General features: G+C 48.8%; 1 protein-coding gene across 7 annotated transcripts in view; it reads right to left on the bottom strand.

The window, feature by feature from the left end:
* The window catches only part of PIK3R6 (phosphoinositide-3-kinase regulatory subunit 6), a 58,460-nt gene that overhangs the window by 31,832 nt on the left and 10,302 nt on the right, over window positions 1–16,326 (bottom strand). For 4 of the 7 annotated variants that reach the window (XM_029212352.1, XM_029212359.1, XM_029212354.1 and 1 more), the window contains 3 exons: window positions 9,883–9,983; window positions 790–873; window positions 93–184 (listed from right to left, as the gene is read on the bottom strand). In XM_029212352.1, the coding sequence (XP_029068185.1) occupies window positions 93–184; window positions 790–873; window positions 9,883–9,895 (189 nt within the window). In that variant the 5' untranslated portion in view covers window positions 9,896–9,983. Of the gene's footprint in view, window positions 1–92; window positions 4,304–9,465; window positions 9,984–16,326 lie in introns of those variants that run through there. The other 3 variants (XM_029212355.1, XM_029212356.1, XM_029212358.1) reach the window with 3 other exon arrangements.

The following is a 16,326-nucleotide window of genomic DNA, read 5'->3' as shown; positions in this document are numbered from 1 at the left end:
AGACACGGGGTGGATGGGCCCAAGTCCCCAGCGGGAACGGCCTCTCTTCCTCTCGTCCCTGTCTGCCCCCTGCCCGAAGCCCGAGGACTCACCTTCTCCAGTTCTCTGAGCAGTATGCGGACCAGTGCCGGACTCTTACCAGGATCCCGCTCAACCTTCTTGTGCAGGGACCATCTCCACATGCCTGGGTCAGGAGAAAGGGGTGTCCAGCCCAGCCAGGGGGGAGGGGGGGCCTCTGAAAGGAGACCCCTCTGAGCAGGACTCTGAGCCCTGGAGTCCCAGGTCTGACCCCCGCCCCCTCTGCCAGGTGCTGGGCTCCGCGCCCATGGAGGGGGGGGGGTTTCTCTGATCTGCAGCCCCCATGAGCGGTGGATTCCCAGGGCGGAAAGGAGGGAGGCGGGACGCTAGCGGGGACAGGTGTGTGCACGTGGCTTCTGGAGCAGCGATGTTTACAGCTCAGCACCCCAAGCCACGTTCCTGGGAGTCATGCGGGCCTGGAGTGCCAGGGGACTTTTATTTGCAAGGCAAGTTGGAGAAGGCGGTTAAGAAAGAGGGCGGCAGACCCCCGATGGGCTGTGCCACAGTCCCTGGAGGGTGAGCCAGGGGGCAGAGAAGACCTTCTGGGTCCTTCAGGCTCCAAGGATTTCCAGGAGGACGGGGGCTTGGCTGGAAGCCCCTCATTCTGTGAGCTCCAGGCTGGGGCGCTTTCTTCCCGAGAACACGTGGGTGGAGTTGGCTGGGCTGGGGTGGGGGAAGCAGAGAGAACGGACGGTGCCTGCCGGCTCTTACCTTGGTTGCTCGGCAGGGCAGGGGCCTGGGCACTGAGCTCTCGGAGCACAGCGCGCACGCTCCGCTGGAGGTCCAGGTCCACATCTGGGCAGCAGGGTGGGGAAGCTTTGAGGCCAGGAGCCCCTGGCCTTACCCTCGCTCCCACCTCCACTCTCCCTGAGAATGTCCTTAGCGTCTTCTCTGAGCCTCAAGAGGTGCCCGGAAGTAATCAACTTAGAGCTGGCAGCCTGCATCCCGGCCAGGACTGCAATACAGCCTTTCAATCGGCATTTCTCTGTTTTTTGTAAAATCCACATTCCCCAGAGTGCGGTACGTATATTGCCAGTGACATGCGAGACAATTTTAGATGGTACACAGATGATTCTAAAATTTGAGTAATTATGCACATATTTTAATGTATAGAAAAAATATATATAACTAGTTCCTCAACTAGTATGAAGCTAAAATTTAAAGTCAATTTAAAGAAACATATCAGATAGATACCAGGAGGTGACAAGAACTCTCTCCCTGACCAAACTTCACTCGGGATCCTCGGAGCCCTGCTCTCCACTAGGCCCTCAGCGTAGCCCCTGTCCTGTCTTTGGTCTCCAAGCCCTGTTTTAGCAAGGATCCTGCTGTCAGTCGATAGAAGTCCCTCTCCCTGATATCTGACCAAGCTCTCTATTCCCCACCTTTGATGTGTAAGTTCTTGACCTGTGTCCGGCAAGAATCCTGCTAGGTCACTTTAGTAAGCATCTCCCACCCCTGAGGTCCCCTCTTAGGAATTTTCCATCTACTGACCCCTCCCTCTGTTTGTTGGCTGTAAATCCCCAGCTGTCTTTGCCTTATTCAGAGCAGAGGCCCATCTCTCTCCTCCATTGCAATAATCTTGAATAAAGTCTTCTTTAGGATTTAACAAGTGTCAAAATAATTATTTTCTTTAACAGCAGAGCATTGACACTGCAGAGCTGCGGAGGTGGGTACGCGAATCAGTAACTGACACTTGGAAAGCACGGTAGCCGTGAGAACGCACCTCACTGATCTCCCGCTACAACGAGTGTAAGGAACCAGGGAGCTTTGTGCTGTTGGGCTGTGAAACCCATCACCTCCTGCCGAGGCCACACTTCCCAGCCAACAGGGGGCAGCAGCAGGAATTCTAAAGCCAGCTCGGGAAGCTTTGTAGGCGGCTGACTCTGTGGCTCAGGGATTGCCCAACCCAAGACCCGTCAGTCCAGCACATTTCCACCCAACCCTTCCTCCCTTCCTCCTTCTCTCAGAGTTGGATTTTCATCACCGTCTGGGCGCTCGCTCTCCCAGCCCTCACCAGCTCCCTCCGTCTCCATTTTCTGTCCCACAGGTGTTTCCCCACATGAAGCCTTGCATGTCTAATCTTGTCTTGCTGTCTGCTTCTTAGAGGATCTGGACCAACACAGGAAGTACGGGAGACACTCCCTGTACCATCAATTCCCCTTTATGATAAGCTCCAACCAAGAGGCTGTTTTTACAGGCGAGGGTGCAGTCTCTTGTTGTCAGACAGTACAAACCACACGCCTCAGAGGTTCCCCTTTTGCCTTGGCGGTCAGGAAACTTACAGCCAAACTGGGGCCCCGTCTCAAAAATCAGCTCATCTCAAGTGACAGAGACCTCTCTCCTTTGCTCCTTTTCGGGTGCGTTTGCTTCATGTTCTACTAAACATATATCTTAATTGCCTCAGATTCCTTTGGAAATAGGTAGGGTAGAGAGGACAAATCTAAAAAACCAGCAGGTTGCAGCCCAGGAGTTAGAATTTCTTTAGGTCAAGGCACCCCATGCCCTGGTGCTCATGGACTGGCCCTTCCATGGCTCTGGCGTGGGCCCTTGTACGTCTGCTGGGGCCACCCAACATCTCTGAAACCCTCATTTTCCTCCTGCCTCTCACTTGTTCCCCTGCCCAGGCCAGGTCCAGGTCTGAATCTGAGTCTCCTTCAGGCTCAGAGTGGGCAGGAAGTGGGCAGGTGTTACAGCGCACGTTTGCCCACCCGGCCACTGTGTTGGGCAGTGCAGCATCTCCCAAAACTAGCAAGGAAATGATTTAGCCTGGCAAGAAGTCTTGTCCCAAGCCATCCTTCCATCTACCGAGCTCCACCTGGCATGAAAATAAATGAGTTAACGCAGGGTGGGTTATTAAAAAATAATGCTATGTCCTATTTCTTCTTTCCTTCTTTCTTCCTTCTCCCCTCCCTTCTTCTGCCCACCTTCCCGACATGGACTACACAAAAGACTTAAAACTGTGATAACTGTGATTTCCTCCCTGCCCCCTCATTAGAAGGGCAGCCAAACCTTTGTCTTCCGAGCCCTAGGTTCTCCTGCTTTGCAGAGGGAGTTAAGTTTTTATGTTTCAGAGAAAAAATGGAGAAGTTAGACTCTGCCAGTAGCCCCGGGAGACAACCCCAAATAAACTTTATTTTCAAAAGTCTGGGCAGCTGGAACAAACTCTCAGGCTTTGGTCCACATCTGGCTTGCAGACGTGTCTTGTTTGGGCTTGTAGAGTGTCTTGGAAAAAATTTTAAAAATGAACTAGCTGCCAACATTCACAAATCAGGAGATTTTGCATCAAAGTTCTGATTTCTGGCATCTCCTGAAAGTCTGTCGACACTGGGCGTGCGTTCTTCTTACATATGACAGTGACAGGGGCTGGGGAGCAGCTACCGCTTGAGACAGGGCACAGCATCCCTAGGGCTTCAGAGTGGTCACTCTCCTTGTTTCCCTCACTTACCTCCTCTCCCCAGCCCCTTGACTTTGAGACCCCTGGCTGTCTGATTGAGACAATCAAGCTGGATTGTCTCCAAGGGATGGGGGTGAAGGCTGCTGCTTTTAGTTAAAGAGGGGAGTGGCGATTCAAGGGTGGAAGGTTGGATTCCCAAGACTGTGAGGGTACGAGGGTTATGGGGACCCAGGAAGGAGGAAGACCAGGGTTGGCTGGGACATAGCTGAACGGTGGTGGCAAAGATCTCAGATGAGGGCAGCTAAGCGCTAAACTCTGTGTGCTTGAGTGCCACGGCTGTGGTCTCCTGGGCCACCTTTGCCAGAGCACAAGAATGTCCCCAAAGGAGCCCCCTGTCTCCTTATGGACCACGCAAGCTGTTCTGGGGGCTGTAGCCATAGTGGACTGAAGACCACCGACACTTCCCATCATGCAGACTTCGTAACCCCTGGACTTCTCATAGGATCCCAAGGAGAGGAGGGGGGTACCGCAAGTGAATGACATCGGAATTTGTACGGACCTTGGAAAACAAGAGCTTGAAGCTGGATTTGATTTGATTAAGCCAAAGAAATAATATTTCTCGTGCCTCAAGTATCTCAGGGTCGTTTATACATGATATGCAATGTCTAACAGAATTCTTGGTCCAGAACACCCACTAAATAAATAACATTCATTATCCACCCCTCCATCCAGGAATAGGATATAACTATCAGGTATCCAGCTTACTATTAATACCTAACATTTAAATAGCACTTGAGGGCTTCCCCGGTGGCACAGTGGTTAAGAATCCACCTGCCAACGCAGGGGACACAGGTTCGAGCCCTGGTCCGGGAAGATCCCACATGCCGCAAAGCAGCTAAGCCTGTGCGCCACAACTACTGAAGCCCGCATGCCTAGAGCCCGTGCTGTGCAACAAGAGAAGCCACCGCAATGAGAAGCCCACGCACCGCAACGAAGAGTAGTAGCCCCTGCTTGCCACAACTAGAGAAAGCCCACGCGCAGCAACAAAGACCCAACGCAGTCAAAAAGAAATACATTAAAAATAATAATAAAATAAATAGCACTTGAATGGTACACGTGTAGAGAGTCTTACGTAGGCGTAGCAAGACAATGGTACGTGTTCATCAAACCAAGTTCCTTTTTGTCGCAGGTAGATGAGAGGACTACATTTCCCAGACTCCCTTGCTGTTTCACAGGAGCCATGTGACTGAGTTCTGGCCAATGGCACGTGGTGGAGGTGGTATGTGCCACCTTCAGGCGTGGCCATAAAACCCTCCACCCTATCCTCCATGAGCTTGGAATATATATGTGGAAGATGATGGTGCCCTGAGAGGAAAGAAGCCTCTGTCCCTGAAAGACTGTAGCCCAGATTGGGTGGTGACATGAGTAAGAAGCATTTGTTGTGTTGATCTACTGACACTGGGGTCATCTGTTACGGCAGCCACTGTCCTCTGACTCGGGGATGCACAAACTGTGTGTGTTGTCTCACTGGATTCTGAGCAGAGCCCTGTGAGTTTGCCAGAACAATTACTGTTCTCCCTGTTTTGTGGAATCTAGATTGAAAGTCACCCCATATCGCCTCTCCAACCACAGAAGGTCAGACCCAGAGGGACCTCGGAGGCTGGCTCTCTCTCTTCCCATTTCACGGAGGGGGAAATGAGGCTCAGAGGGGAGAGGCGATTTTCGCAAGGTCACAGAGCTTTTTGTTGGAGCAGAGCTTTCTGTTTGCCGAAATGCACTTCCTCTAAAGCTGTCATCTTACTTGTGACCATTCACCTCTTTACTGGGGAAAGGGAAGAGGGGACACCCAGGTGAGACTGTGAGCGCGTGTCTACCTATGTGTGCCTGGGGCTTGAATGCAGAAAAAAACGCCCCTGATAAAGTTGCCTGAAAAAGGGTTCCCCGCTCTCCAACCAGGGTAGATGTTATTACAGCTAAAGAGACAATAGGGAGGAAGGAAGGGAGAACAAAGGCTGACAGGGTCCTGCTGTGGCAGGACACCCATAGTTCGGGGTTTGCTCCTCTACTTCCGGCCACTCAAAGCTGACCCAGTACTTGGCAATGTCAGCTCTCCATTGTCCTGCGATCCTAGACAGTCAAATCTCTCCCCAACCTCCTCTTAGATGTTTGCTTTTCCCCTACTTCCCACCCTTGGCTCATATTAGAATCACCTGGAAAGATTTAAGAGCATACCAATGCAGAGCCCACCCCAAACCAAATAAATCAGATATCTGAGGGTGGGGCCCAATCATCAACTTTTAAAAATATCTCCCCAGGAGAATCTAAGGTACAGGATTACAGAACTAATCTAATTCAGTGAGAATTATTGCCTTCGGCGATAAGTTTGGAGATATGAGTAACTGATCTGTTAGAGAAGCCCTGAAGTGACAAGATGCTCAGTTCACAGAGGACAAACGTCCCTGAATTAAGTCACAGGGTCAGGATGGCCCCTCCCTGGCGATACTCCTGGCTCTCACGGTGGTGGGAGGAGATTTAAAAGAATACAATTAGGGGCTTCCCTGGTGGCATAGTGGTTGAGAATCCACCTGCCAACACAGGGGACACAGGTTCGATCCCTAGTCCGGGAAGATCCCACATGCCGCGGAGCAACTAAGCCCGTGCGCCACAACTACTGAGCCTGTGCTCTAGAGCCCGTGAGCCACAACTACTTAAGCCTGCGCACCTAGAGTCCATGCTCCGCAACAGGAGAAGCCACCGCAATGAGAAGCCCATGCACTGCAACGAAGAGTAGCCCCCACTCACCGCAACTAGAGAAAGCCCAAGCGCAGCAACGAAGACCCAACGCAGCCAAAAATAAATAAATAAAATAAATAAACTTATTTAAAAGAATACAATTGGAGAAAGTTTATTATTATTACTATTATTTTTGTTGTTGTCCATTAGCTTGTTTGCAAAAGATATAACCTTTGTTTAGAAATGTAACCCTTATAGACAAGAGTGTTCTGACACTCTTTGGGTCCAGCCATGACAGGAATAAAATCTCCTAAGATTTTTTTCAAGCAGACCAGTCTTTGTCTTCTTGAAGTTGTCCCATACCCTCTTGTGACGGTTAATTTTACGAGTCAACTTGACTGGGCAACAGGGGACCCAGTTATTTGGTCAGATGTTATTTTGATTGCGTCTGTGGTGTTTTAGATGAGTTTAATATTTAAATCGATAGATCAAGTAAAGCAGATTGCCCTTGCTAATGTGGGTGGGCCCCATCCAATCAGTGGTGGCCTGAATAGAGCAAAAGGCTGACCCTCCCCCAAGGAAGAGGGAATTCCTCCTGCCTGACTGCCTTCCAGCTGGAACACTGGTTTTCCCCTGCCTTTGGACTTGAACTGAAACACTGGCTTTTCCTGAGTCTCGAGCCTGCTGGCTTCTGGAATGGAATTTACACCATTGGCTGTCCTGACTGCAGGTCTTGGTACTTGTCAGCCTCCATAATCATGTAAGCCAACTCCTTATAATAAATCTCATTCTCTATATGTATATACATCCTACTGGTTCTGTTCCTCTGGAGAACCCCGACAAACATGCCCAGAGAGGACCCTGGCATCAGTATGGGGAAAGCTGGTGGAATAATCAAACTTAAAATTCCCTCAGCCTGCTCCAGCCGCTGCACATAGCCACCCAGACGAGAGGGTTACAGGGGACATAAAATTACTACCAAAGAGATGAATTCATAATTCCCAAGGGATGTTTCCCTCAAACTAGGATGTTGTGGAGAACTGTCCTTTTCCACTCTCTGGGTATCAGCCGTCAGAATCAGAACCCCCTCCCTGGAATGGAAATGGAAACACACCAATGAACTCTTTCTGGTCCCTTCCCTTTAAAATCACAATAAAATCCCTAACCCAGGGGTCCCACTACCTCATGCCGGGTGAGCCATAAAACAATTGAGAAGAATATGGTTTGTTTGTGTGTGTTCCAATTCAGCCTTGGACTACCGGAGGCAGCTTAGCTCTGTACCGGTGAATGTCATGTGGTACATGTTGTGTTTACTAGTTTCCATTTTGGAGGATGACCTTTTCCTGACCTTGACCTTTGAGCTGGGCTCCATTTTCCCGGAGCCCATGGGGCCCCAACACGCTGACCACCTGGACCTTACCGACTGCCCTTCCTACCAGGGGCGAGGACTTGTCTGAGAATCCCCTGGTGAACAGACAGCACTGTCTGAGCATCTCAGCTGCTCATTGAAATCACGTGCTCAGCACCCAATTGCACCATTGGCTGGAGTGAGTGACACGCTCGTGTGCTCCTCTTTCTTCCATCCCGTGCCTGACTCCCACCATCCCCCCATGTGGTACAAAGGCTCAGATGTTTCTAAAAAGGTTTGCAATCTTGCCCCTGTTTGCAGGAGTGGCAAAATAACAATACCTTTGGTGACCTTGAAACATTGCTCTTTGCAGCCCTCCAAATAAACGTCTTACTTTTCAGGTGCCCCTCTTCTTGACTCTAGGATGAGAGGTCTCTAAGGGCTGTAGGAAGGTGGGAAAAGTTAAAAACAACTATAATTTGGAAAGCCAGCCAGGACAACTGCAGTCCCTGGTCCTGATGGAAAAACTCCCTTTTGGAGTTTTAGGGCCAGCATCCTAATTTGGGGATGCTTCTCTCACCCACTGGATTTTGGGTCAGGGGGTCATTTGGATGTTGGTGGTCTTTCTTGCCCTGTAGCCTTCCCTGCTCACCATAATCCTGGTGGCACTGTGACCCAGCTGCCCTGCTTTGACCTGGCCTTGGAGTGGCATGGGACCAAGCTGGCCAACGGACTCTCTCTCCCTCTGGGTGACCTTTGTGTGGGTGACAGCCCAGAGTGGAGAGAGCCTCCCTCTTCCTGTCCTGGTGGCAGATCCACCCTGTTCCCTGCCCTTTCTGGTACCTGATGCTTCAGCTGTTCCTTCAATGCTCAGCCACTTTTTATCTTTGAATATTAAATGAACCATATGGGTTTCTATTGCTTGTATCCAAAGAACCTTTATCGGTATACCTCCCTTCCTAAAACACGATACCGACGTGTCTTAATTGTTGTAATTAAAGTGAGTGCAAAGTAAGTTGGTTTTGAAATGTTCAGTAGGAGATTTTCACAGTGCTGTCCCCACCCTTATCCTCCCAGCCCAAACCCCAGCTGGTTAAAGGTGACCAGGAACCTTGTGACACCAAGATTCACTGGTTGAAGCTTCTTCTGATTGGGTGAGGCTCTCTGAGGGTGAGTGGGGTGTGGAAAGGATGCTGTCTTAGGAATGATAACAAGCTGGTGGCTGTGCCTGCCTCGGGGTGTCCCCTACTCTTCCTTGGGACAGGGATCTTCAACGGCATTGGAGTCTATGCCTGGTGGCCGGAGGAGTGGTTTCTGACTTGCCAGGTGAACATTAGCTGATACACGTCTTGGGGGAAGGGTCATCTCTGCTTGTTGTCCCAGGACGGTGTAGGGAGAAAAGTCTAGGTTTTGGAATCAGCCAGACGTGGGTTCCAATCCTGGATCTGCCACTTACTAGCTCTGTAGCTTTGAGCAAATTACCTAACCTCTCTGAGCCTGTTTCCCTTTTAGTAAAATGAGGACAATTGTACTGATATCCCTACCTCGCAGAATCCTTCTGATGTTCTGCATGAGGCAACCCGTAGAGAAGTCATTCACAGCACAGATGCTGGAGCTAGATTGCTGGGTTCAAATCCTGATTTGACCATATAATATCTATGTGACCTTGGGACAATACCTGTCTTCTCTCACTTTCCCATATTCTTTTTTATTTTTTTTTTTTTTTTTTTTGCGGTACGCGGGCCTCTCACTGTTGTGGCCTCTCCCGCTGCAGAGCACAGGCTCCGGACGCGCAGGCTCAGTGACCATGGCTCACGGGCCCAGCCGCTCTGCGGCATGTGGGATCTTCCCGGACCGGGGCACGAACCCGTGTCCCCTGCATCAGCAGGCGGACTCTCAACCACTGCGCCACCAGGGAAGCCCCTCCCGTCTTCTGTAAAATGGAAGTAATAATAATATCTATCTTATGGGGTCTTTATGAAGACTAAACGAATTAACATTTGTCAGGTGCTTTTCCCACTACTTGATATATTGTAAGTGCCATAGAGATTTCTGTTAAATAAATGCAAGTGTTTGGCAATGTATGTTGCTATTATTGTCATTACTCCCAATGTCCAGCTCAGTGATCTGCCGGCAGCTGGGGCTCGTACAAGCGTGTAGATGTCCATCTCTCAAGATGGTCTCGCATTTGGGGAGCTGAGTGCGGGTCTCTCAGCCCCGCTGGGTAGAGGTGGTCCTGCCAGCCCTGGGGGCAACCTCATCTGCCAGATGGGCCTTCCCCACTCTGCAAACAGGCACACCAGACCCCTCTCTCCCGGACCATACTGACCTGAGCTCTCCATGGGGGCCTGGGTAAGTGTGAGGAGGGTGTGACTGTCTCAGGCAGCAGAATGGAAAGTAAGGTGCTTATTTTCCTGCAAAGAGCTGGTTCTGCAAAAGAAGAGACGGTTAGTGGTGGGTGGGACGTGTACAAAGTATATTTGTGGAATGGAGAGGCTCCCGGGGGAACGAGGCTTCTCTCAAACTGGAGGGGAGGGAGTCTAGATTTATTTAAGAAGTGCTACTATGGTGCTTGCTATGTGCCAGACACTCTTCTAAACACTTAAAAACTATCAACTCATTAATATTAACCTTATGAGGTAGGCACTATTTTCTCCCCATTCCACAGATGGGGAAATTGAAACACAGAGACAAATAAGGATTCAAGGTCAAACAGCTAGTAAGTAAAGGAATGAGCACTTGAACTCAGACCATCTGGCTCTAGAGCTCATGCCCTTAATCATGACCACAGGCTGCCCCACTGTGACCCCAGAGGGAGGGACACCCAAAGTCTGCTTCCCAGGGCAACACACTCCACAACTGAAAAGCAGAGGAATTCTGAAAGAATCCAAGAGCTTGTTCTTTGAAGAAAAAAAAAGATACACACATACACACACACACCTGGGAAAGCTAATTGAGAAAGAGAAAACAAAGAGACAATATTAGGAATGATAAACATCCCATATGACATTTATCTGTATAAAGAAAGTCTGAACCCTCTGTATCATACACAATTTTCTAGGAAAATAAAAATGACTCAAAAGGCTCTAGAAGAGTTAGAAAAACTGCTTATATTAGTAACCAGTGAGGAAACAGAGGAAGCCATCAAGTAACTGGCTCTAAAAAAGTGGTATCTGGCTCAGATGGTTCCTTTGATAAGTTCTCTCAAACCTACAGAGTGAAGCAAGTTTTTATGTTACTTAGCACAGAGTTTACTGTCCCAAAGAATAGAGAAAAAAGAAAAGATTCTCTGAAAAAGCCAGCCTACCCTTGGTACCAAAACTCGAATGAGGATAGTTTAAAAAAATACAGCAAGCACTTCACATCCACTGGGATAGCTACTAAAAAAAGAAATACAACAGAAGGGACTTCCCTGGTGGCGAATTGATTAAGAATCTGCCTGCTAGGGACTTCCCTGGTGGTGCAGTGGCTAAGAATCCACCTGCCAATGCAGGGCACACGGGTTCGAGCCCTGGTCCGCGAAGATCCCACACGCTGCAGAGCAACTAAGCCCGTGTGTCACAACTACTGAGCCCACGTGCCACAACTACTGAAGCCTGCACGCCTAGAGCCCGGCTCCACAACGAGAAGCCACGGCAATGAGAAGCCCGCGCACCGCAACGAAGAGTAGCCCCCGCTTGCAGCAACTAGAGAAAGCCCGTGTGCAGCAACGAAGACCCAACGCAGCCATAAATAAATAAATAAATAAATTTATTACCAAAAAAAAAAAAAGAAAGAAAATAGATCAGTGGTTGTAAGGGTTTGGGATAGGGAGAGGGGGTGACTACAGAGGGGCAACAGGGAACTTTTGGGGTGATGGATTTGCTCTGTATCCTGTGGTAAAATCGATATATGTGTTAAAACTCATTGAACTGCATAGCAGTAATAGTCAATTTTACTGTATGTAAATATAAAAAATAAAAAGGTATTAAAAAAAGAAAGAAACCCACATCTGAATCTGTAACTGGGATCACGTGCTTGGGTGCTTAGTTGGCTTTGACCAAATTCTAGAATTTACCAAGAAAAAGGCATGTTTGTTCAATGGTGCTCTCACATCTTTAAAAAACCAGATCATTTACACACAAGGCACAGCTACCTCTTGAGAAACATCCGAGGAACTGGAGTGGAAAATAATTGACATATTTTAATATATACCCTTTTTTTTTTACCATTTTAATTTTTTTAAGCTTGTGCATGTTTTATATACTCTAAATGCAAATAAGCCTCTATATCTAATTACCAATTTATAGGAAATACGGAGATTACCAGGATGCAAAATCCAGCGTTTGAGAAACTCTACAGGACAAACATTCTGTTTTCTTTAACAAATAAATTGCAGGGAAGATGGGGTGAGGGTGAGGAGGGGAGACGTAAAGCCAAAGGAAGGGAGGGAGGCTACAGATTAACAGGGTTTAAGAGACATTATCAACCAAGTGACTCTTATTTCGATCCTAATTCAAACTATTACAAAAAATACGGAGTTAGGGGCTTTCCTGGTGGCGCAGTGGTTGGGAGTCCGCCTGCCGATGCAGGGGACGCCGGTTCGTGCCCCGGTCCGGGAAGATCCCACGTGCCACGGAGCGGCTGGGCCCATGAGCCATGGCCGCTGAGCCTGCGCGTCCGGAGCCTGTGCTCCGCAACGGGAGAGGCCGCGACAGTGAGAGGCCCGCGTACCGCAAAAAAAAAAACACAAAAAAAAACTATGACATTTGAGGCAACTGGGAATTTGAACACCACAGAAATTTGGGTGGAGGGAGATAATAGTTTTGTAGTTCTGTTTGAAAAAAAAGTAACAGCTGTTGTCTTCTCTTAAATTAAACATTCAATGTTGAGGTAACTGTAGATTCACACGCAGTTGTAAGAAATAACACAGAGAGATCTCACGTGTGATTTACTCAGTTTCCCACTGTGGTAACACCTTGTGAAACTGCAGTGCAAGTATCATTACCAGGATATTGACATCGATACCTTTTTATTCAGATTTCCCTGGTGTGTATGTGTGTGAGTCCTTTATCTTTTAATGATACACACTAAACTATAAAAAAAAAAGTGGTATCACTTACCCATAGGCACTGTTTTTCATTTTTAATACATTTCTACATCTGATGTCTTAATATGAAATAGGTTTGACTTTATTTTTATTATGTGGCAGAGGGCACACAAAAGAGAGAGATGACATGTATGTAAGTTGGGAAGCATAATAAAATAGACACCTGTGAGCTCATCACTCAAGAACACGGCCATTGAATTACACTGTGCGTGTAACTTATAATCTCAGGGAAAAAACAATAAAACTATTAAAATAATTGCTCTTCTCTTCCTCCCTGGGTCTCTGGGACTGCTGTACTGTAAGGCTGACCATGCTGAGCTGTGGGCGTAACTTCTGGAGTCTGAGGAATCCGGCTCAAGTCCCAGCACCCCCATCCCCAGGGGGCCCACTGGGGGCCTCTCTGAGCTGCAGTCTCCTCCTCTCTTTGTGAGATGGACACCCAGAAGAACCAGCTAGAACGTCAGACTATTTCATGATGACATTTTGATCAAGGGCTAGGCATGCAGGTCGGGGAACTAAAACTCCACTCAAGAGAGGACGGTGTCAGGCATTCATGCTGTTTGTTCTCTCTAAAAATGCGCAGTGGCATGTTTTGGTGGGCAAGACTTGACACTGAAATCTAAATGAACTATGAAACTTCAAACATGAAAGTTCGACTGTGAGTGGAAGACCTTGTGGGTGTTCCCCGTCTACACGGAGGAGCTGGAAAATGGCAACACAGTCAGAGCCACCGCCCAAGGTGGACAGGCAGTGGGAACAGGGCAGATCCCCAAATCCAGGGGTGGAGGGAGACAAAGAGAAGCTTCCCAAGTGGGAGCCCAGAAGTTGTGTTCTCAAGTCCCCCTCTATCGGTTATGTGGTTGTGAAGAAGGATGGTAATAACCTCTGCTCCAACCCCACCGCCCCACCAGGTCCAAGCCACCATCATTTCTTGTGCAAATTACGGCAGTGCCCCCAGTGGGTCTCCCAGCTTCCACTCTTCCCCCTACAGCCTAGCCCCTGACTGAAGCCCTCCAATGACTTCCCTTAGACCTTATCATAAAGTCCACCCTCCTCACCCTGCCTAAATCTTGCCCGATCTGGCCTCAGTGCTTCTCTCCAGCTGCATCTCATCCCGCTCTCCCTCTGGCTCACCAGGATCTCACCTCATGGCTCTTTGTGTTCCTCTAACTTGCCAAGCTCAGTCCTACCTCAGGGCCTTTGCACACCTCTGCCCGGAACACCTTTCTCCCAAGCCTTCCTCACAGCCGGCTCCTTCTCAACACTCAGGTCTCATTTGAAATGTCACCTCCGTAGAGAGGCCTTTCCTTGAGCAGCCTTTCTAAAATAGCTTCCCCAGTCATGCTCTAGCACACTCTTTTATTTTATTCATAGCTTTCATCAGGATCAGAATTTTCCCATGTAATGATCAGTCTTCTGGGCTCTTCATTAGAATGTGAGCTCCACAAACAGTGGGTTCCAGTGTCTCTTATTCACTGCAGCATGCCCAGTGCCTAAGGCAGTTATCGGCACCCAGGAGACAGTGAATAAATATTTTGGAGAAATAGTTGAAGTCACATGTCCAGTGAATGATGAACCAGGGCTAGAGCTCAGATCTCAGCCTGGGGTGCCCAGTCATGGCCCCCTCCCTTCCCTTCATACCCATTCTTCCCCTGCTCCAAACCTCACAAAGCACCCTCTGCCCGAGGAAAATAAAGTACACACACAGTTAAACTTTTGTCGGGGAGGAATCAGCTAATAGTGACCACTGAGCAGACTTAAAGGAAAAGAAACCACAAAGATATAGATTAAAAGAGAAGCGTAGGTCGGGTCGGGGGAGGGATAAATTAGGAGGCTTGGGATTAACATATACACACTATTATGTATAAAATAGATAACCAACAAAGACCTACTGCATAGCACAGGGAACTATACTCGATACTACATAATAACCTAGAAGGGAAAAGAATCTGAAAAAGAATATATGTAGCTGAAGTGCTGTGTTGTACACCTGAAACTTACACGACATTGTAAACCAAGTACACTTCAATAAAAAAAAAGAGAAGTAGGGGCTTCCCTGGTGGTCCAGTGGTTAAGACTCTGCACTCCCAATGCAGGGGGCCCCGGTTCGGTCTGGGATGATGTTTAATGGAAAGCAAAATTCTAAGAAGTTTGAACAATCGCTGTCAGAAAGCCTCCTTCATTCTTCTATTCATTCATTCGCTCACTTATTCACTCACCAACCATGTCTTCGGTGCCTGTATGCATTTGTGCAGGTCCTGGGTATATGCTGTGTCACCCCCTTGCTTCTCTGCAGGGGACCTCTGTAATCTATTTCCTGTCCTTTGGGGCTGCTGACCACACCAGTATGGGGCAGAGCCCTCAGGGGTCAAGCCTGCACCAGACAGGAAATGGAAACAGGCAGAACCCAGGTCATTCTGGCAAAACGCAGCAACATCTCAGTTGTCTCACTTCAGGATGATGTGAATTTCTCAGGAAATAAACCTTGCCCTTTTAAGCACCCAAACTTGCCTCTGAGGTTTCCTCGATGAATCTCATGGGAGATGACTGCACGTACCTCACCGTAACACAGTGACGATTTCAGGGGCTGCTGGTAGGTGAAGGAAGCCTCCATCCTACGCTGAAAGGCTCCTACTTTCTCAGGTATGAATCCCGTTTCAGCAGTGGGGACTGCACCTCGCACAAAGTGGGTGGACGGGGCTGCCGTCTGGCCCATCGCCTCACTGGCCCTCCCAGCCAGGAAGGGCGAGGCTCTGTAATCCATCCAAAAGGGCGCTTGCTGTCATCTGTCTGTTCAGCGGGGATGCCTCTCTTAAACTGGAACAAAGGCTCCTCTGTGCGGGTGGCTGCCCTGTTGCTGTCTCTGCTCTTTCACCAGACTGCCAATTTGCTGAACGCTGGGGAGCCAGATAAACACATGGCATTGTCTTGTATGTAAAATAGGGAGACAAAGCCCGAGAAACTGGTCTATGAAAAAAGAGCATGGAACTCCCATGCTCTTGGAACATCTATCTGGGCCGCTCCGAGGCCCTCTGGCTCTCTTCCTAGCTCCTGGCAGTGTTTCCAGGGACTGAGATTGCTGAGTAAATCAAACAGCATCTACGGAACACTGTTCACGTGGCAGAAAGTGCGCCAGGCCTGAACGTTTAGAGGTAAATAAATGAGACACAGTCCTTGCCCTTAGGAGCTGGGGGCCTACCAGCCCGTGACTTCTCACTGACTGCAGTGTGGCCCTACTCGCCACGTTCTCGGCCCACGATTGGCACACTGGTGTCCATGCCCACAGCAAGCTTGATGACACACATGTTACACAGAAACCAAGGGTAGTTATCAGTTAGCCATTAATAAATACTGCCTTTGCTGGTCAGGCTTTGCTTTAATTATTTTTACAAAAACTTGCGTGTCCTCCAAGTGTCATGAAGCCTGAACGATAAGACGTTTGCCCAAGTGGTTTTTCAGGAACTCAAAGTTGTGTCCAGTTTGAGTTTGAGCCCATTAAGACTGGTTGAGACCACCGACCCTCCATCACCACTTGGTGACCATTTGGCGTCAGGGGCCCAATACCTCCACCCTCAGGACACGCTAACAGCACCATTTTCTGAGCACGCGTCCTATGAAGAAGCCTGTAGCTTAGTTGTACCTGCACTGCACAGAACAATGATTACCTCACCTTTTCTTATCCCC

The sequence above is a fragment of the Monodon monoceros genome, unplaced genomic scaffold, assembly GCF_005190385.1.
Source record: "Monodon monoceros isolate NGI ecotype Baffin Bay Population unplaced genomic scaffold, NGI_Narwhal_1 Super_Scaffold_9, whole genome shotgun sequence".
Lineage (NCBI taxonomy): Eukaryota > Metazoa > Chordata > Mammalia > Artiodactyla > Monodontidae > Monodon > Monodon monoceros.
This window is presented reverse-complemented; position numbering and strand designations above follow the sequence as displayed.